Source organism: Syzygium oleosum, unplaced genomic scaffold (genome assembly GCF_021117445.2).
Source record: "Syzygium oleosum isolate NSW1041296 unplaced genomic scaffold, Sole_v2.1 Sole_v2.03, whole genome shotgun sequence".
Lineage (NCBI taxonomy): Eukaryota > Viridiplantae > Streptophyta > Magnoliopsida > Myrtales > Myrtaceae > Syzygium > Syzygium oleosum.
In genome coordinates, this window is record NW_026607487.1 from 14,235,634 (window position 1) to 14,258,209 (window position 22,576).

General features: G+C 39.6%; 3 protein-coding genes across 3 annotated transcripts; all 3 read left to right on the forward strand.

The window, feature by feature from the left end:
- The first annotated feature begins 9,259 nt into the window (after positions 1-9,259).
- LOC130137708 (rust resistance kinase Lr10-like) lies at positions 9,260-10,204 on the forward strand. The gene has a single exon (XM_056309642.1). It carries the CDS (start codon positions 9,275-9,277, stop codon positions 10,202-10,204), a length of 930 nt encoding a protein of 309 aa, XP_056165617.1. The 5' UTR covers positions 9,260-9,274.
- A 2,247-nt stretch (positions 10,205-12,451) lies between these two features.
- Positions 12,452-17,171, forward strand: LOC130137592 (LEAF RUST 10 DISEASE-RESISTANCE LOCUS RECEPTOR-LIKE PROTEIN KINASE-like 1.2). The gene is made up of 4 exons (XM_056309230.1): positions 12,452-13,416; positions 15,336-15,368; positions 15,703-15,948; positions 16,023-17,171. The coding sequence occupies exons 1-4, from the start codon at positions 12,639-12,641 to the stop codon at positions 16,985-16,987; spliced, it is 2,022 nt and encodes a 673-aa protein (XP_056165205.1). The 5' UTR covers positions 12,452-12,638; the 3' UTR covers positions 16,988-17,171.
- A 4,613-nt stretch (positions 17,172-21,784) lies between these two features.
- LOC115668227 (LEAF RUST 10 DISEASE-RESISTANCE LOCUS RECEPTOR-LIKE PROTEIN KINASE-like 1.2) lies at positions 21,785-22,576 on the forward strand. The gene has a single exon (XM_056309643.1). It carries the CDS (start codon positions 21,785-21,787, stop codon positions 22,574-22,576), a length of 792 nt encoding a protein of 263 aa, XP_056165618.1.

Here is a 22,576-nt window from a genome sequence, read left to right on the forward strand (position 1 = left end):
TACCCTGGATTTGAGCTCAAGTGCGAAGGAACAAAAACTATGTATGGTCCCTTCTCAGTTAAAAGCATCTCCTACAGTGAGAGTTCCATCCATCTAGTAAGCCAAAGGGATAATTCTTGCTTTGTTCCTCCTCCCTTCAATTTACTTCCCGTAAACGTCTTCCTAAAGAAGAGTGATTCTCTTCATCAAATTATGGTTCTTCTATGACTGCATCAACACTTCTTTTTCCTTCCCAATATCCCCTGTGAATTGTACTTCTAACGTCACATACAACGGCTCTGTTGCTTTACTTCCTAATGGCACTTTCCATCTGCAAAGTGGATTCTGCCAGTCATTTGCAATGGTACCAGTACAACTGGGGGGAGGGTTCTCTAATCAAACTATCAAAGATGTCGACTACAAGGAGCTGTTGGAGAACGGGTTCCAGTTAAAATGGGATTTATTGACTAACAAGAGTTGTTCTGGTTGTCAAGACAGCGGTGGCCGATGTGGACGATCACGAGACAGAGACTTCCTGTGCTATTGCCCACATGGAGCTAATCCCTGGGACTGCAATAGTGGCCCCGGTACGGTTTTTAGAATTAGGAATTAACGGTTCATGCAATAACTTCGTCATAAATTATTCTCTTCCCTGCACAAAATGTGGTTATTAGGATGATACAAATTTATAAACTGTTGGGAGGAAGATGCACGCCGAGCTTTATTAATCATATCATCTCCCTTCTGCCTATCCACACGGCCTATTTAGCTGGCCTACTCCAATCTCCCAACTCTAACAGCCCAAATCAAGGCTGGAATTCACTATGTAATCCTCGAAATGTTATAGCGTCTGAAGATGTTTCTTTTACTTGTAGCTCTGCTTCTACAAATACAAGCCATCTTCACCACACTTCACACTCTATTCTCTAATTACAGATGCTCAAACTTCTACAGAAAAATACAATTAGATTTACACAGCTTCTACACACAAGAACAGCAAGGAGATAAACACTCGGAGCATAGACTCGTGTTCATTATCCCCTCACTCTACTACTTCCTTGGGTTCAATTTATAGCCATGAGATCTCAAAAGACACTTTTAAATTCAAATCCTACAAGTAGCAGTTGATTCTGTCATCTATAGCCGTTGAACTCACTCTGCAGCTCCATAGAGAGAGTTTCCTGAAGTATCCAATTCTGCTTCTACCACAACCTGTCATCCTTTATTGCCTGCACAAATATGGTAAACCTTTTGTGGATTCCAATACTTAATATCAGTTGTATAATACCAATTTGAATTCAAATTACACTGACAAAGAGTACGCATCTTTCTTTCATGATTGTAGAGGCTCTTAGTAGAACCAATACTCTGTCTATAGCCAGAACACCTTCTACAATCATGTCCATTTAAGCTTCTAGGTACCCAAGCTTGTTTTGGCCTTTCATGACTCTTCTTTTCGACACACATTGGAGCTTTTATTTGGCCACATATTTGAGCTCCTTTTTCAGCTGATATTGAGATTTGTCAGAGAAAAAAACGTAAAACATGCGGGCTTGCTTTAATTTCTCCTTTTATTAGCACAATAATGACTCCATATGCCAAGTCAAAACCTTTGAAAATGAGCTCCAAGTTAAGCCCCTCTTATTAATCGCACAATAGAGAGGAGCTCAATATAGAAGAGAGAGAATCTCCGAACAGAGAATACACTCTCTGATGAGCGCACGAAGAGGAGCTTAACACAAGTTAAGAGAGACGCTTGAAACACCGTGGATTTTGTGCCGAGTTAGACAATAAAGGTGTTTTGGTTGTGAGGCAATTCTCGTGATTTATTTTATCCAGAAATTACGTCAGGCTAAATAATGTGGGATTGGGTGTAATTTAGAATTGGGAAACACTTGAGTGTATAAATATTATAATTGTGTAATTCTCCAATTGATTAGATGGTTAATTCTAGCTAGCTCTCTTCGTGGAGTAGGTATTGACACTTCGACCGAGCCACGTAAATCACTTTTATTCTTTATTGTTCATCATTTTATTTCTCTTTCAATTTCGTTCTCTCTCACTCTTGATTTAATTGTAAAGATCCAGTCAGTTTTTGCACTCGATTTTACTATAATTGGTATTAGAGTTGAAACTTTGCTATTATGTATGGAGCGAAACTAAAAATTGAAAAATTTTACGGGAGTAACAACTTTAGGTTGTAAAGCATTGAGATGCTTGCGCTATTAACAACTTTGGGTTGGATGGCAAGGCTAAGTTCATGGAGAGGGCAAAGAGTATAGACCTGTTGAACCTATTGAATGAGTTGTTAATAGATGTGGCCAACGAGAGGAATACCACACATTGGTGGGCAAAAATTCAGGCTCTCTATGTAACGAATGATTTGAATAATCACCTATACATGTTGAAGATGATGTTTCAATTTCGACATGCTAAAGGCACTTCCACCACGACCCACCTAAAGGAGTTTAACAAACTCATGATAGATTTGAAGAATGTCGATGAGATTCTAGCTGACGAAAACCAAGGCATGATGTTATTGGCGGCTCCACCAAAATCATGGGAGCACTTTACTAATTCATTGTTACATAGGGGTACTACTATTACCTCAAAAGAGGTTAAATCTACTTTATTCTCTAAGAAGTGACGGATTAAGTTGTGAGATAACGGTCTAGCGCAGGACATAGCGTGGGGATTAGTGATTCATGATAGAGATACACATTAGGGGCCTAGCGGTAGAGGTAAAAGGAGGTCGAAGTCGCGACATAGAAAATCCAAGGGTCGCGTGAAGTGTTTTGAGTGTCATAAGGAGGGGCATATAAGAAGAGATTGTCCAAAGTTGAGACATGAAGGCGGTGGGCAAAATGCCACAAGTAGTGTGGCAATTGTTGCGGAGGAGAGCACAAGTGATGCTAGAGGTCGTCTTGTGTGACTATCGTTCATCAAGAGACAAATTGGTTTTAATTCAAGGTGTTCCTATCATATGACTCCTCATGGAAACTAATTTACTCCTTATCAGACTCCGGATGGTAGCATAACTCTGATGAGGAAAAACGTAGTCTGTGAGGTTGTGGGGATAAGGACAATTCGGATTGCAATGCATAATGGGGTAGAGCACACATTGATAGTTGTAATGTATCTATCGAAGCTCAAGAATAAACATATTTCTCTAGAGACACTCAATAACATCATATGCAAGTACACTACCGAAGGTAAAGTGCCGAATATTTCTCGAAGTGCCATAATAGTGATGAAAGGGAATAAGGTGAACTCTCACTATCATCTATTGGGAGGGACCGTGACCTAAGCTGCAATAGTTTCATTAGGTAAGTTAGACTCAAACTTGACTCGATTATGGTATATGCGATTGGGGCATATAAGTGAAACAGGTGTGACGATGCTGAGTGAGAAGGGGTAGCTGAAAGGTTAGAAGATAGGGAAGCTAGAATTGTGTGAGCATTGCATCTTTATAAAGTAGAGCCGAATTAAACTTCAACCAAGCAACTGATTGAATACATTCATTTAGACATCTAGGGCCCGTCTCTTATTCCTTCAAAAGGAGATGCCTGATATCTGCCGACATTCATCGTTGACCACTCAAGGAAGATATGGGTATATAATCCGAAGCACAAATCTGATGTGTTCAATCAGTTTAAGAAGTTTAATACATTGATTGAGAAGCAATCAAGTAAATATATCAAATGCCTTAGAAACAATAACATTATGGTATGATTTACCAAGTTTGCCAAAAACAAGGGATTATGAGACATAGAATAATGATTATGCCCCACAGTAGAATAGCGTCACGAACATAAGAACAAAACTCTATTGGAGTGAGATCAGTGAATGCTTTTGAGTGCAGGACTAAGTAAGGAATTTTGGGCTGAAGTAATGAACATGATTTGTTACCAGGTAAATTGATTTCCATCGTATGCTATTAGGTGGAAGACACTTAAAGAAGTATGGTTGGGAAAACCTACATATGCTCATGTGAGTAATGGTAAACTTGAGCCGATGGTGTGCATATTTCTAGGTTATATGCATGGGTTGAAAAGCTACCAGCTGTGGTGCACTGTGCTTAGATCACTTGGTATTCTAGTTAGCAAAGAAGTAATCTTTGACCAAACTGCTATGCTTCAACAGAGGAGTCTTAAGGCACAACCAACTGAGCAAACAAATCATGATGTCAAATAGTGAGGTGGAGCCTCCGAAGACCTCATAAATAACCAAGGTTAAGACTGCAGATGAGGTGAAGTCGTTGATACACAACAACTCGCATAGCCACAGCACAGTATAGTCTCAGCTAGACATAGAAGACAAATTAAATCACCGGTAGATTATGGTTATTCTAATATTGCTTATGCATTGACCGTAGGTGATGAGGTGGAGATAGATGAGCTTTTATCTTACTATAAAGTGATGGCTAGTGCTGAGTCGTCGTACTGGCTAGCACCCATGAGTGAAGAGATGGAATCAACTGATCAAAATCAAACATGGGAGCTGGTCAATACCCAAAGGCCAAAAGATTGTCAGGTGCAAATGGGTCTACAAACAGAAGGAATACATTCCTGATATCGAGGTAGCAAAGTATTAGGCTAGACTTATTGCGAAAGGGGTATACTTAATAGGACGATATTGATTACCATGAGGTGTTCTCTCCTATCGTAAGACATACTTCTATTCGAGTATTACTTGCCTTAGTTGCTACACAAGATCTTGAGTTAGAGTAGCTAGATTTGAAAACAATGTTTCTTCACGGTGAGTTGGAGAAGCGGACTTAAATGAGGCAACTAGAGGTATTTGTTATTCCAAGTAAAGAAGATCCTATTTGCTTATTAAAGAAATCTTTATATGGACCAAAACAATCTCCTAGGCAAGTGGTACGAGTGTTTTAATGTTTTCACAACTAGTGAGGACTATTCGAACAGTCAATTGGATAGTTGTGTTTACTTTAAGAGATTTGAGGATGGGTCTTTGATTTATCTTGTATTAAATGTTGATGACATGTTGACAGCAATTAAACATATGCATAATATTGATGTGTTGAAGTGGTGGTTGAGTAGTAATTTTGAGATGAAAGATTTAGATGCTACTAAAAAAATATCATCTATAGAGATTTTGCATGATAAAACTGTAGGAGTGTTGCGTCTGTCTCAAAAGAATTATAGTGAGAAAATTGTAGCACGTTTTAACATGCAGTTAGCTGAATCTGTTGAGCATATGTTTCACCAACTACTTTAAACTTTCTAATAAGTTATCACCGCAGACTAAAGAGGAAGAGGAGGAGCATATGTCATGTGTTTCTTACTCTAGTGTAGTGGGTAATATTATGTACGTCATGGTATACACTAGGCCTGACATTTCACAAGCTATAGACGTTAGCCATTGCATTGAGCATTTTAGTAAAACTCATTGGGAAACAATGAAGTGGATCCTTAGATATTTATAGAGGACAACAAATGTTGGTAGTGTATCAAAAGGAAGGCGATGATAGTGGTATGTGGATTTCAATCAAGCTGGTGATTTAGATGATTGCAAATCTTTAGCAGGGTACATGTTTACTTTAGCAGGTGGTGTATTAAGTTGGAAGGAATCCTATAGGATGATGTTGCCTTGTCTTCCGCTCTCGGACTTTGGATAGGAGCAGAAAAGTGTTTTCATACATTGTGAAAACCAAGGTGTAATATATCTGGCTGTGAATCCAATTTATCATGAACAAATGGAACCTATCAACATCGAGTACCATTTCATTCGAGATGTTGTGGCAAAAGGTAAGGTAATTGTGAAAAAGATGACGATAGTGGAGAACCCGGCAGACATGATGTAGAAATATGTTCCTTTGCCAAAGATCAAGCTTTGCCGGAACTCAATTGGCGTATGTGGAGAATGAGTGCCCGTCAGGGGTGTTAGGAGAGTTGGCATGGATGATAAGCACTATTATTTGGCTACAAACATCGAGTTAAGGTAGAAAATTGTTAAATTATCTTGAGTTTAAGCTCGTGTATACAATCCGACTCGAGTCGGAGGATATAGATCGGTTCGTAATGTATGAAGGAGTTCATAAGTGTGACAGAGTCGTCCAAGTTGGTCATAATTTTTTTACCACCTCTACAATAGTGGAGAACCTGGCAGACATGATGTAGAAATCTGTTCCTTTACCAAAGTTCAAGCTTTGCTGGAACTCAATTGGCGTCTGTGGAGAATGAGTGCCCGTCAGGGGCGTTAGGAGAGTTAGCATGTATGATAAGCACTATTTTTTTTTTTTGGTGTGAAATATAAGTACCATTTATAAGTTGACTTACAAAAGCTTAGGGCATACCCCAGCATTACAAAGAGGACTATGATCACTAAAAAATGGAGTGTGAGAGTCTCCATATATTAGCCAATGTTACATTTGCCCTAGAAGGTCGAAAGTTTTGTAGCGCGAAGCTCGCCCTTTGACAAGTTTACGAACTTTAGCCAAGATTATGGGGGCATCATGTGACTTGTGTTGGAAACGTCGATGATTACGCTCCATCCAGATGCAATAAATGGTCGCTAGGAAAGATACCTTGAGAAGTCTAGCTGCCAAATCCTTGCCTTTGGTAGCACTTATCATCCATTCGAGTTCTTCATTCCATCCTCCTATATACCGTAGGATTCCGTATTGTGCAAGGATAGTACGCCAAATGCTTTTAGTCCAGGTGCACTGGAAAAATAGATGATAAGCACTATTATTTGGCTACAAACATCGAGTTCAGGTGAAGAATTGTTAAATTATCTTGAGTTTAAGCTCGTATATACTATCCGACTTGAGTCGAAGGATGTACATCGGTCTGTAACGTATGAAGGAGTTCATAAGTGTGATAGAGTCGTCCAAGTTGGTCATAATTTTTTTACCACCTCTACGATAGTGGAGAACCCGGCAGACATGATGCAGAAATCTGTTCCTTTGCCAAAGCTCAAGCTTTGCTGGAACTTAATTGGCATATGTGGAGAATGAGTGCCCATCGGGGACGTTAGGAGAGTTAGCATGTATGATAAGCACTATTATTTGGATGCAAACATCGAGTTAAGGTAGAGAATTGTTGAATTATCTTGAGTTTAAGCTCGTATATACAATCCGACTCGAGTCAGAGGATGTAGATCGGTTCGTAATGTATGAAGGACTTTGGAAGTGTGATAGAGTTGTCCAAGTTGGTCATAATTGTTTTACCATCTCTACGAGGGAAAAAATCCCAAAAAATTTCTTAGAGAGTTTGTTCCTTTTGGCCTTTCATGGCTCTAATTTTGGACCCGTTGGAGCTTTCATTTGGCCACATATTTGAGCTCCCTTTTCAACCGCAATTGACGTTTGTCATAGAAGATAAGAAAATTGTAGTTTGTCTTCTTCTATTGCAAAGTCAAACTCTCTTAAAATTGAGCTCCTCTTATTAATTGCACAATGGAGACGAGCACAATATAAAAGAGAGAGGAGCTCCGTACAAAGAATACACTCTCTGGTGAGCACACGAAGAGGAGATTAATACAAGTTAAAAGAGAGACTATCTAAACACGGTGAAATATGTGCAGAAAGTTATACATGAGGAAATTTTCGTGATTTATTTTATCGCAAAATTTCGTGAGGCTAAACAATGTGAGTTTGGGCGTAATTTAGAGCTGAAAAATACTTGAGCATGTAAATGATTGCAACTTTGTAACTTTCCCATTGATTAGTCGATTATTTGTGGCTCGATCGCCTTGTGAGGTAGGTACCAGCACTCGGATTGAACCACATAAATCTTTTGTCCTCTTTATTATTCCTTGATTTATTTCTCTGGTAACTTCGTTATCTCTCGCTCTTGACTTTATTGCAAAGATCCGGTCAGCTTTCGCATTCTACTTGACAACATTTATGTTGCAGGGAAATTGAAAGCTAGGAGCTTCGAGAAGAAAGTTGCTATTGGTAAGTACAACATTAAATTTGTTATGCATGCTTATGAATTCAAATCTAGACATTTGGCCAGTATTTAAATGAAAGGGCAAAAGCCACCAACAACCTTAAATTATTCTCACCGAAACACATTTACCCTAAAAAAAATTTTGTGACACCAAAAATCACAAACTTGTACCTGAATTAGGGGTGTGCAAAAAAAACCGGGAACCGTCCAGACCGCTCAGGACCGCCCAAAACCAGACCATAACCGTTGGTTCCTAAGGGAACTGGTCCGGTTCCCGATTCCAATTTTTGGGAACCGATGGGTACCGGTCCGGTTCTAGGTGTGGAACCGCCCGCCCGCCCACCCGGACCAGACCAATAATATAATAATAAATATAATATATTTATTTAATTTTTAATTTTTTAAAAAAAGAAAAATCCTAAGTTCCTAAACTAAACCTAACTCGCTCGACGTTCACAACCTCACATTGAGCCGAGAAACACCTATTTTCGCTTTCGGCTCACGCTCACGCTCACTCTCACTCTCACTCTTCTCGGTCGATGCTTACCTTACCATCTCCGACTCTCCATCTTCGTCTTCATCTTTGTCTTTCCGTCTCCGTCCTTGGCTAGTGGGACCGGTTCCATGGACCCACCGGGAACGACCGGACCGGCGGTCCGGTTCTCGAGTGGGTCCAAGGAACCAACGGGCAGTTCCCGATTTCAATTTTTCGGAACCGGTCCTTAGTGGGCGGTTCCCGGTTCTAGGGTGGGAACCGCCCACCCGGACCATGCTCACCCCTAACCTGAATAATATATTTACTCTCCATCAAAGTTCTATCAATGAGAATCGTAAAAAATCTATCTACATGGATGCCACAAAGCAAACAGTATTGACATTGCGCCCACATGGCTCAAGTGAAATAAATATGACGTTTTAACTGAAAAATCATCTAACAGAACCTTTTGAGAAGGGTAAATGTGTCACATAGGTACAAATTTTGAATTTTTTATGTCAAAAAAAGTTATGGTAAATATGTCACGGTGGATATAGTTAGGAGTTTTTGATATCACAAAAAAAAGTTCAAGGTAAATGTGTCGCAGCAAGCATAATTTGGGGATTTTGTAACTTTTTCCCTAAATGAAACTAGGACTACAAAATTAAAAGGATTATCTCTATTTATGCTTTGTATGTCCTTTGGATACGCAGGTGCATCAATCAGTGCATTTGGTGTCGCTATTATAGTCCTAGCCTATCTTTGTCAACAGAAAATATCCAAGCAGAAATCCACGATCACAGGGAGCAGAAAGATGAAAAAGAGTCATAAATGTGAGGTCTTTTTCGAAAATCGTGGAATTTTAGTAACGAGAAGATATTCATATGCTGACATTAAGAGAATGACCAACTCATTCAAAGAAAAACTAGGCCAAGGAGGCTATGGTTGTGTGTACAAAGGGAAGCTCCCAAATGGTCATCTCGTGGCAGTGAAAATCCTAACCAAGCTGAAAGGAGATGGTGAAGACTTCATCAATGAGGTAAACAGCATGAGCAGAACTTCCCATGTCAACATTGTTACTCTGCTAGGTTTCTGCTTTCACAAAACCAAAAGGGCTCTCGTCTATGAGTACATGCCCAATGGATCTCTGGAGAAACTCATATACGAAGAGAACTACAGCAAGGTAGGTTGCCGCCACCTCGGATGGGACACCTTGTACCAAATCTCCCTAGGCATAGCTCAAGGGCTCGAATACTTGCACCAAGGCTGCAACTCAAGAATATTACACTTCGACATAAAGCCGCACAACATCCTTCTCGATGAAAACTACTGCCCCAAGATTTCCGACTTTGGCCTTGCAAAGATATGCCATCGAGAGGAGAGCACGATCTCACTATTCGGTGCGCGAGGGACTGCGGGGTTTATCGCGCCAGAAGTGTTTTGCAGGAACATCGGAGGAATATCCCAAAAATCAGATGTGTACAGCTTTGGGATGACAGTGCTTGAAATGGTTGGTGGGAGGAAAAATGTAGTGACCGGAGCAGAGAGAACCAGTGAAATATACTTCCCGCATTGGATTCACAAGCGTCTTGAACTTCAAGAAGAGTTTGGACTGCAGAATGTCACAAGCGAAGGAGACAAAGAGAAAGCAAGGAAGATGATAATAGTGAGCTTGTGGTGCATACAGACTAATCCTTCAATTAGGCCAACAATGAGCGAGGTGGTGGATATGCTAAGAGGCAGTGTTGACTGCTTGCTAGTTCCTCCCAAGCCCTATCTGTCTTCTCCATCAAGATCATCACCAACCACTTCAATGTCCATGGCTGTGTGAAATTTAAGTTTGTACTGTAAGCACATCTAGGCTTTCAATACAACGAGCAACTTGTGTACAATGATTGTTAGATAAGAGTACTTCAGAAATTTTTCGTCTATTATTGTTGAACGTATGATACCAATGCTAAGGCCGACAGAAGTTATATAAAGTCATGTCATTAATTGCAGAAAGCATCTTAACATGAATTTGCATCTTAGGCAGCTGAATGTACATGGACCGCAAGACCACGTAGAATTCAATATGTTTTTAATTTCCTTGGTTTCCAATTTCTATACAGAAATTATATAAAGCCACACAGTCATTAACATACGCCCGCCACAGCCTCCACAGACACAGAGAACAAAAACAGGGACGCGATTGGATGACCATCATTGAACGCCGCAGGAAGACGTATTAACACCGAGCAAACACAATCAAAAAGAAATTGCTCAGATTTGGTCTCGGTGAAAATAAAATGCGGCAGAAAATCATGCTTAGCTATCAACAAAAAGTTGCAATCATGCGTGACATATCATTATACACTCGAAACAGGTCAGGATCAAGGACTAATCTATACGGACTCAGTTCGGGCATTTTGTCGAACATATGGTGGGCAACTTAGTTTCTTAGTTTAAACATGAGTTTATGGTAACGATTCATTTCATCCCATCGCAATAAGCGCTAACAGAGACCTAAATCATCAACTCGGCCTCGATCATTTCAGATTTTAGATTGACAATGTATGAAGTCTCAGTCTCTGTTTTCATTCTAAAACTATCACCGAGAGTAACAAATAATGAACTCACCTTTATCAAGCTTGATTTCTAGCTCCGAACAGTGATGAGAAAATCCAAGCGAGGACGTTCTGGAAATGTCACCAAATGAGGGTCGGAAGTTATATTGAAGGATTAAACGCGAGATAACTTCCGCGGATTTCCCGGTCGTGGAACAGGGAGAAGCAGAGCAGGAAAAGGTACAAATACGGAATGCCAAGAAACGAGGGCGACGAAGGATAATACGTCAGGAGAGTAGTGTGGGGAATTCTCAGCGTTAGCAGTCAGCGTCATCTCCGAAGGAGGTCGAAAGTTGAAACCGCTCGAAGCTCTCAATCACGGCAAAGGAGCGGAGCACTTCTGATGCTCGCAGAAATCGGTGATGGCGAAGATGACCGACGGATCAGGCCGTTAAGAAAACCTTCCCTCATCTCTTTTCTATCGGGCTTTAATAATAATAATAATAATTAAAAAAATCGAAAAAAAATATTTAAAAATTAATAATAAAAATTTCCGCGTGAGCGCCGATATCACGTCAGCGATTTTTAGTTAAACTGGCGGGATAGACTCAATTGATAAATTGTAAAAAGATTTAGGACTCAATCGATACATTTAAAAGATTTAAGATTGAATTGAAAAAAGTACAATATATTTATGATTTTTTTTGTAATTTTTTCCTCTAAATGAATAGCAAAAATCGAATCCAAATGTTTTCATGGGCTAAGGTTTATTCAAACAGTTCAGAGCCCGTACTGAAAAAGAAAACCTCCTTTTATCGCTTTTTTTTCTTTTTTCTTTTTTTGGTCATCACTTTTTCATTTGTTATGTATTTAATTATTTTTTTGATTGATTTATTTTTATTATTATTTTTCTATTTTTATTTTTATACTTTTAGACTAATGAATACTTGAATTGTCGACTAAAATTTAAGTATCAACGAAACCCTCTTATGAAACTTTCTCAAGTAGGCCAACAATTTTTGTTGTTCATGCTCATTGTGCTTGGTATTTACTTTTATGGAATTTCCCACTTTTTCCTAGAACTAACGCCTGCTGCTGCTGCTTATTTAAAACTAATTTTCGAACAGAGACCTCTAATTGTCAAAGACCCACTGATTTTTTTTCTTGTACTTATTTCCCTAATCTAGCTTATTTAGTTTCATTTTAATAAGCATAACAGGGGATAAAAGTTTCTGGATTTTTATGTTTTTTTTTTCATCATCATCTTGTGAAGGATCCAACTTGAGGGGATATATGAAAATAGGAGTCAACTCTTGCAATAACTCGTCAATCGGGGCAAGATTTGTGCGAGTTCACTAATGGCAGGTCTTCACATTTCGCCGACCTATCATCATCAAAGAGGTAAAGTGATGGATGACATTGCTCCCTTGGGTGTCTCTGTCTCGACCTGGCTCTTCTTAAAAGTCTCTTGTGCTAGTCTTCCCGTCCTCTTTCCAAGTCAACTGCCGTGTTTAAGCAGCTGATCTCACAAGACCAGCAGAAGGAATTACCAATAACAAGGGTTTTCTTTTCACTTTCACGTGAGGAATCAAACAACTTCTTCTCCTCCTTCTTTTTCTTCTTCTTCTTCATGCCGTTCCATTCCATTCTAGAGCATTGATATCCAAAAAGAAAAGAAACTTCGTATGCTTCAGACTAAAACCATATCGAAATCCAGATATGGGTCTACGCTGCATTTACACACGAGGCTTAGTTTGCACAGCGTTCTGCATCTTTTTCATTGCCATCTTAGAAGATTCTGTCCAGTCGTCGTTGGATGAAGTGTCATATGAAGTGTGCAAAACCCGCAGTTGTAAAGGCAACTGTCTGAACATAAGCTATCCCTTTTATATTCCTGGAGAAGGACGTGAATTATGCGGTTACCGTGGATTTGAGATCACTTGTGAAGGAACAAAAGCTACGTATGCTACCTACACAGTTAAAAGCATCTCTTACGAGGACAGTTCCATCGAATTAGTAAGGCAAAGGGATACTTCTTGCTTTGCTCCTCGTCCCTTCATTTTCGTTCCCATAAACATCTTCCTAAACAACAGTTTTTCTCTTCATCCTAAACTCTTGTTCTTCTATAACTGCACCAACCCTTCTTCTTTTCCCTTCCCAACATCCCCCGTGAGTTGTACTTCTAACGCCACATACAACATCTCTGTTGCATTAAAACCTCCAAATAGCACCTTCTATCGCCAAAATAATTCCTGCCTGTCAGTGTCAGCGGTACCAGTACAACTGAAGGAAGGGTTCTCTAATCAAACTATCAAAGATGTCAACTACAAGGAGTTGTTGGGGAATGGCTTCCAGTTAAAATGGGATATATTAACTAACAAGATTTGTACTGGTTGTCGAGAAAGTGGAGGCCGATGTGGACGATCACGAGACACAGACTTTCTGTGCTATTGCCCACATGGAACCAATAATCCCAGGGACTGCAACAGTGGCGGCGGTAAGGTTTTTATAATTACCAGTAAACGGATCATGCAATAAGTTCGTCATTATTTATTCTCTTCTCTGAAGAGAATGTGGTTATTAGGATGATAGAAATTTTATAACTGTTAGGAAGAAGATGCGCGCCGAGCTTTAATAATTATATCATCTCCCTTCAGCTTATCCACTTGGCCTATTTAGCTGGCTTGCTCCATTCTCCCAACTCTAACAGCCCAAATCAAGGTTGAAATTCACTATGTAATCTTTGAAATGTTATAGCGTTTGAAAATGTTTCTTTTACTTGTAGCTCTGCTTCTACAAATACAAGCAAGCTTCGCTAAACTTCACACTCTATTCTCTAATTACAGATGCTTAGACTTCTATAGAAAAATACAACTAGATTTACACAGCTTCTACACACAAGAACAGCAAGAAGATGAACACTCAGAGCATCGACACTTGTTCGTTTCCCCTTAACTCTACTACTTCATTGGGTTAAATTTTTAGTCATGAGATCTCAAATGACCGTTTTGAATTCAAATCCTACAAGTAGTTGTTGATTCTGTCATCTATAGCCACTGTACTTACTCTGTAGCTCCATAGAGAGTTTACCGAAGTAGTCAGTTCTGCTTCTACAACAGCCTGTCATCCTCTGTTGCCTGCACAAATATGATAAATTGTTTTAATCTTCTTTAGTCCACTTTTTGTGGATTCCAATACTTAAGATAAGTTGTATAACACCAATTTGAATTCAAATAACACTGATAAAGAGTCCGCATCTTCCCTTCATGATTGTAGAGGCTCTTAGTAGAACCAATACTCTGTCCATAGCAAGAACACCTTCTACAATCAGGTCCATTTAAGCTTCTACATACCTAGGCTTGTTTGCCTACAACATTTAGGCACCTTCAAGCATACTAACGTCCTTGTGTTCTATAGACTATACACTTTTTATTTGGTCTATCGAAACTCTTCAACGACCACATGCCCTCTAGTTTGTTCAAGGCTCGCAAGGTCCAACCGAGCTTATTGACGTCTTCATGTCGTTTGGTTTGTTCGTCTTCTATTAGTCCATCCAAACCTTTTTGCCAATCACACGTCCTCTAGTTTGTTCACCATCCACAAGGTCGTTTCGAACATCGACATATTCCTTGTCTAATAACTTGTTCGCCGTTTGCAATGTCCATCTAGTTATCAACATAGCTCACGTCCAATAGCTTGTTCATCGCCTAGAGCAAAAGTCGTTCTACACTCTTCGATGTCCAATTGCTAACACCATCTTCATATGAATTTACTAATATCTTCTTCACACTCAATTGCACATGTTAGTACACTTAAAATGTTTTGTCATCCTAAAAATATTGTAGGCATCTTTCCAAACAGTATTAGTTGAGAGAACGGATACAATTGCACTTAACTATAGAAATCCCACACCATAGCTCTATTTGCATTTCTCACATTCACTCTATCAGTTTACATTTCCATCTTGGCGTTCCTTCAGTAGGATAGTACACAATTGGTATACATGTTTTCTTTCCATGCTAAGTTATCATTTTGCATTTGTGCAACCTCATGAATAATTTGCAGAACCTTTAGAATAGAGATCTTATGACAATTTAACTGACTTCTCATTTCAGGAAGATGAATATATAGGACTCTTGTTTGCCAATAAAATGCACAAGTAGTTGACACACCTCTTTATGAATGGCAAATATAAGTTACTCCACTTGGTATTTGGAAGTAGCTCTGCCATGCACGTTGGGGTAGGTTGTGCATTGATTTTAGATCAAATACGATTCGGATGAAAGTACTGGCTGTGGCTATTCTCCCTCCTATTATTCTCTAATCGTCTGTGTATGTAAGCTGATTTATGAGATAGATGCTATCTTGCCATCCTTTCCCTCTATTGACCAATCTGCTTTTTCAACTTTGATGCAGGAAATAGACGTTTGTGGTGGAAGATAGGACCAGGTAATTTCCTTTTCTTAGTTTCTCGTCTGCTATCACATTGCCTCCGCCTACCTGAACAAACCAAAGCATAACTAGGACAATCTACTCCCAGTTTGACACGATAAAACAACAAAAACAAGATCACCTTGTTGCTGAAGTATCCTTTCTGGTTTTTACTGCAAACCATTTTCACAATGCTGATCAAATCAAAGTCGGCTGGACCCAAATCTTCTTACTTTGTCCTAAAAGCTTGACCATCTGTCCATGCTTCCAGCCAACATAAACCGTACGTTCTAGGAAACAGCACAAAAAGAATTATCCTATAAAAAGGGTTAATTATCTGTTCGTGCATCAGGTATTGGAATCGGAAGCTTGGCCATTGTCCTGTTCTCTTATATGATCCACTTAAAAAGGAAGAATGCTTCTTTGAAGTTCCACTTGAGAAATAGCACCCCATATCCTCATTCGCATTCAGACATGGAAGAGAGCAGTGTCTACTTTGAAGTCCCCATTTTCACCAGTGCCGAACTTGAAGAAGCCACAAATAACTTCTCTGCTTCCAATGAACTTGGAGATGGAGGTTTTGGAACTGTTTACTACGGTGAGAAAATGTTCCTTCATTATTCCTCCAAGGGATCCTCAACTGAAAGACATTTTCTACAATATTCTTAACATGAAAACCTCGAGATGGACGGGATGTAGCAGTGAAGCGCCTATACGAGCACAGCTACCGGAGGGTAAAGCAGTTCATGAATGAGGTAGAGATCCTAACCCGTTTGCAACACAAAAACCTTGTGTCTCTGTACGGTTGCACTTCTCGCCACAGCCGTGAGCTTCTACTTGTCTATGAGTACATCTCCAATGGAACTGTTGCTGATCATATCCATGGCCAGCGAGCAAACTCTTCTAGTACATTGCCTTGGAAAATCCGTATGGACATAGCCATAGAGACTGCTACTGCGTTGGCTTACCTCCATGCTTCTGACATTGTCCACCGTGATGTGAAAACAAATAACCTCCTCCTCGACAAGAATTTTGGGGTTAAAGTTGCAGATTTTGGGCTTTCGAGGCTTTTCCCCGATGATGTCTCTCATATCTCAACAGCTCCTCAAGGGACTCCAGGTTATGTGGACCCCGAGTACCATCAGTGCTACCAGCTCACGGAGAAGAGTGACATCTATAGCTTCGGAGTTGTTCTGGTCGAGCTTGTATCATCCAAGCCAGCTGTCGACAAAAGCAGAGAAAGGCACGAGATTAATTTGGCCAACTTTGCTATTAACAAGATTCAGAAATGCGCGTTTGGCGAATTGATCGACCCAAATCTAGGATTTGAGTCAGATAGCGAAATCAATAGGATGACAACTTCGGTGGCCGAGTTAGCTTTCCTGTGCTTGCAACTGGACAAGGAAATGAGGCCTCCCATGGATGAGGTTTTGGAGGAACTGAAGGCGATCGCGTGCGATGATAATGCTGCGGACATATTTGTTGATGCGGATAAGGGTGAAGGTGTCCTTGCTCCATCTCCTCCGGATTATGATGATTCCCAGCTACTGAAGTATATGCGGTCGACCCATTCTCCAGTTTCTGTGACTCAAAAATGGGGTAGCAGCGGCAGTTCTGCTCCTGGTGTTGATGGTTAGATTATCCATGTAGCCGTTTGTCACATACTGTACATACGTGAATGCAAGTGAGCAGTCATATATGTTGAGACGTTACTGATTTAAGCGCTGGGTCGAAATCTGAAGGTATGGACATGGTAATATAGCACTTTTGTCAATCTAGCTTACACATGATATTGAACCATATAGAGGTTATTTAGTTTAACTGTTGTTTGGTACTACATTAGAAGTATCCAACACGACACATGGATATATCGGTTGGCCGAAAAAAGAACGGCATATAAATATGAGCAGATTCAACACATAGATAACAATTATAGGGAAAGGCTTCAGAGACCATCTTTCTCTATGGTTGGTTGTGACTTATACTGAACTTCTGTGATACAATCATTCAAACTTATGACCATGGTGACTTGACATATGACAAGATGCATATCAGGTCTCTCGCCGAAGTGAACATGTGAACATGGGGGTGGAAAAGGGAAAGAGGGAAATGGCCATTAAGGTCGTTGTTTGATTCAAAGTTCTCTCCACTCGTACTAATCCGCCCACACTCTTTTTCTTCTCTGCAGGATCAGGAGATTAGATACCTAGGATCGCAAATCCAAGTTTGTCTATGGTTCAATTCGATGTTGTACAAAGGAAAATTATTCTGATAAGACGTTCCTCAATAATATCATCACGACTCTCAAAGTCAAGCGCGGTCATAATACCAAACCAAATACGAGTGGTAATCAAAATAAAGATACTAATGAATAGAGGGTCCAATAGTAGGTAGAACTGAATGTTCTTTCCATTAACCCCTTAATTGAAACAGGCTGGAGAAAATTTTTGGAGGGGAAACTTGGAGAGTGGCAATAAGGGTGACTTATCCGTCAATTCATTTCAATTGGTTAGAATCCTTTACTTGAAGGGAACAATATTGTTCTCTCCGGTTAATTGATAATCTCAATTTTAACTTGCCCATGTAATTTTGGGGTTTTCGCAGGAATTGAGTACCTAGAAAGGAGAATACTCATCGCTAATAGTTTCAATGCAATCATTAGATCAAAATGCCACTAGCCGCAACCGCAACCTTTCCTTGCAAATATCCTCAATGAGACATCTTCAAGAATTTTCCGTATTCTCTTCTAGCGATTGTCGTCCTGTGAGCCATTCGGATAGACCATGCATAAAGTCATGTGCAGCCCAGTGAGGACGCAGATACAATTGGTTCTCTATTGGTAGGGCAGGCTTGGATAGGAGGACACGAGTCCTATCCAAAACGGAACAAAACTTTTGGCTTTCTCTTAACAGCCCTTAGATTTTTGGCACAAATTGAACCCCCAAACATCCATGCAAGGGACACAAATATAAGACAATGGCCTAACTGGATATAGATTAATGGCTAGTGCTAGTAGTCTTAATCACAGGCAAAAGGGATTCTCTATACATTTGGCCAGACTCTAGTCTGGTTATTACTCCACTGCTACTATAGTACTATACTCTTCTTCTCTTTAGGCACATTCTCTTCAGCATGTGATCAGCTAGTGGCATTGCTTGACAATATCAGCAGACGTACGTAACTGCATTTCACACCAAATAAGCTCTATGTGAGGGTATCGGATTGAAAACTTCAATTGACATACTCACTGGCTCAAACACTGCCTTCTTACCGCTAACATTGCTGTGACTTTTCAGAGAGTAGTTCTTGCATCTTCTCAAGGGACTTATCAAATGGATATAAGAGCCGCTTATAGGCCAATCAGCCTATGATCTAACTGAGCAATTGCTATTGCAACTCATGAACTTGTCTTATAGTCATTTGCTTTCTTTCCCTGCCCTTTATAATTATTTGTTTCATTTCATGACTTGTGTTTCTTTGTGGAATCTCCCCCTTTTTATGGATTCAATTGTAGTTACACCCAAGTTTTTTTTTACCCAAGTCTTTTTTAGGACAAAAATCACCAAAAACTCTAAACTATGCCTACCATGACACATTTACCATAAATTTTTTCTATGGCACAAAAAATCCCAAACTTGTACATTCTTGACACATTTAACTTTCTTCAAAGTTCCTTTAATGGGAACATTTGAAAATCTGTCTACTTGGACGCTATAAAGCAAACAGTATTGACATGGCACCCACATGATTTAAGTGAAATAAAAACGTTATTTTAGTTGAAAAATCATTTAACGAAACCTTGACGGAGGGTAAATATATCGCATAGGTACAAGTTTTAAGTTTTTTATGTTAAAAGAAAAAGTTTGGAATAAATATGTTACACTAGCCATAGTTTAGGGTTTTTGATGTCACAAAAAACGGGTAAATGTATTGCATTGAGAATGGTTTGGAGTTTTTTTATGTTTTTTTTTCCTTTTTTCATACTTGTTAATATGCATTTTTCTTCTTCTTTTTTTCTTTTCTATTTCTTTTTTCTCATCGTCTTCCTCACAGTGCTTGAGAACACCCAAAACACAATCAAAGATCCGTCTACCAAATCATCAAAGCATGAACATATATTCATCTCCGTTAATCTACCTATACTTGTTATCAAACCTCCACCGTCGTCCACTACAGAGTCATTAATATACGTCGGCCACAGCCAGACGCAGAGAACAAAAACAGGGACACGATCGGATAAAAGGATGTGATGAACAAACCGGAACAATTGAGCTTAAAAATTAACCCTCGGACTGTCGATTTTTGAGTGTCTCCTCGCTGATGACCATCATTGAACGGCGCAGGAAGACGTGTAAACACCGAGCAAACACAATCATAAAGAAATTGCTCAAATTTGGTCTCGGTGGATATAATATGCGGTAGAAAATCATGCTTAGCCATCAACAAAAAGTTGCATTCATGTCTGACATATCATTATACACTCAAAACAGGTCAGGATCAAGGACTAATCAATACGGACTAAGGACTCAGTTCGGGCATTTTGTTGAACATATGGTGGGCTGGCTAGTTGATTAGTTATATATGAGTTTGCGGAAACGATTCATTTCATTCCGTCACAGTAAGCGCTAACATAAATCATCAACTCAGCCTCGATCATTTCAGATTTTAGATTGACAATGTATGGAGTCTCAGTCTCTGTTTTCATTCTAAAACTATGACCGGGAGCAACAGATATTGAACTCACCTCTATCAAGCTTGATTCCTAGCTCCGAGCAGTGATGAGAAAATCCAAGCGAGGACGTTCTGGAAATGTCACCACTGAGGGTCGGAAGTTATATTGAAGGATTAAACGCGAGGATAACTTCCGCGAATTTCCCGGTCGTGGAACAGGGAGAAGCAGAGCAGGAAAAGGCGCAAATCCGGAATGCCGAGAAAGGACGGCATAACGTTAGAAGAGCAGTGAAGGGATTCTCAGCGGTAACAGGCAGCGACGAGCGGCGATGAGGATGATCAGAATTGAAATCTGAAAGCAATCTCTGAACGAGGTTGAAACCGCTCGAAGCTCTCGGTCACTGTAAAGGAACGGCGCATTTCTGATACTCGCAGAAATCGGTGATGGCGAAGATGACCGACGGATCAGGCCGTTAAGAAAACCATCCCTTATCTCTTTTCTATCAGGCTTTAAAAATAATAATAATAATTACAAAATTCGAAAAAAAACATTTAAAATTTAATAATAATAATAATTCCACGTGAGTGCCAACGTTCACGTCGGATTTTTTGCCAAATTGGTCGGATGTACTCAATTGACAAAAAGATGAAAATGATTAAAACTCAATTGATATATTTACAAAATTCAAAATTGAATTAGCAAAAGTGTAATAAAATTTGGATTTTTTTTGGTAATTTTCTCCACTAAATGAATAGCAGAAATATTTGACCAGAAAAAAAAATAGCAGAAATCGAATCCAAATGTTTTAATGGGCTAACGTTCATTCAAACGGTTCAAGAGCCCGTACTGAAAAAGAAAACCTCCTTTTTATCACTTATTTTTTTTTCTTGTTTTGGTCATCACTTTTTCATTTGTTATGTATTTAATTATTTTTTTATTGATTTATTTTTATTATTATTTTGCTATTTTTTATTTTTGTACTTTTAGAAGAATGAATATTTGAATTGTCGACTAAAACTTAGGTGTCAACAAAATCCTTTCGAGAAACTTTCTCGGGTAGGCCAACGATTTTTGCTGTCCGTGCTCATTGTGCTTGGTATTTACTTTTTTGGAATTTCTCACTGTTTCCTAGAACTAACTCCTGGTACTTCTTTGAAATTAATTTTCAAACAGAGACCTCTAATTGTCAAAGACCCACTGATCTTTTTTTCTTGAACTTATTTTCCTAATCTAGCTTATTTGGTTTGATTTTAATCAGCATGACAGGGGATAAAAGTTTCTGGGTTTTTATTTTTATTTTCTCATTATCCTCTTGTGAAGGATCCAACTTGAGGGGATACATGAAAATAGGAGTCAACTCTTGGAATAACTGGTCAATCGGGGCAAGATTTGCGGAAGTTCACTAATTGCAGGACTTCACATTTCCCCGACCTATCATCATCAAAGAGGTAAAAGTGATGGATGGCATTGCTCCCTTGGGTGTCTCTGTCTAGACCTGGCTCTTCCTAAAAGTCTCTTGTTCTAGTCTTCCCGTCCTCTTTCCAAGTCGACTGCCGTGTTTAAGCAGAGCTGATCTCACGAGACCAGCAGAAGGAATTGCCATTAACAAGGGCCTTCTTTTCACTTTCACGTGAGGAATCAAACAGCTTCTTCTTCTTCTTTCTCTTCTTCTTCTTCATGCTGTTCCATTCCATTCTAGAGCATTGATATCCAAAAAAAAAAATTCGTATGTTCCAAACTAAAACCAGATCGAAATTCCGGGATGGGCATATACTGCACTTACACACGAGGCTTAGTTTGCACGGCGTTCTGCGTCTTCTTCATTGCCATCTTAGAAGATCCTGTTGAGTCGTCATCAAATGAAGTGTCATATGAAGTGTGCGAATCTCGCAATTGTGGAGGCAACCGTCCGAACATAAGCTATCCCTTTTATATTCCTGAAGAAGGAAGAGAATTATGCGGTTACCCTGGATTTGAGCTCAAGTGCGAAGGAACAAAAACTATGTATGGTCCCTTCTCAGTTAAAAGCATCTCCTACAGTGAGAGTTCCATCCATCTAGTAAGCCAAAGGGATAATTCTTGCTTTGTTCCTCCTCCCTTCAATTTACTTCCCGTAAACGTCTTCCTAAATAAGAGTGATTCTCTTCGTCAATTATGGTTCTTCTATGACTGCATCAACACTTCTTTTTCCTTCCCAATATCCCCTGTGAATTGTACTTCTAACGTCACATACAACGGCTCTGTTGCTTTACTTCCTAATGGCACTTTCCATCTGCAAAGTGGATTCTGCCAGTCATTTGCAATGGTACCAGTACAACTGGGGGGAGGGTTCTCTAATCAAACTATCAAAGATGTCGACTACAAGGAGCTGTTGGAGAACGGGTTCCAGTTAAAATGGGATTTATTGACTAACAAGAGTTGTTCTGGTTGTCAAGACAGCGGTGGCCGATGTGGACGATCACGAGACAGAGACTTCCTGTGCTATTGCCCACATGGAGCTAATCCCTGGGACTGCAATAGTGGCCCCGGTACGGTTTTTAGAATTAGGAATTAA

Coding starts and splice junctions, on each gene's coding strand:
- LOC115668227 (XM_056309643.1), top strand. CDS start 21,785: ATGGGCATATACTGCACTTACACACGAGGCTTAGTTTGCACGGCGTTC.
- LOC130137708 (XM_056309642.1), top strand. CDS start 9,275: ATGACCAACTCATTCAAAGAAAAACTAGGCCAAGGAGGCTATGGTTGT.
- LOC130137592 (XM_056309230.1), top strand. CDS start 12,639: ATGGGTCTACGCTGCATTTACACACGAGGCTTAGTTTGCACAGCGTTC. Junction 13,417..15,335: donor GGACTGCAACAGTGGCGGCG/GTAAGGTTTTTA, acceptor ACTTTGATGCAG/GAAATAGACGTTTGTGGTGG. Junction 15,369..15,702: donor GTGGTGGAAGATAGGACCAG/GTAATTTCCTTT, acceptor TTCGTGCATCAG/GTATTGGAATCGGAAGCTTG.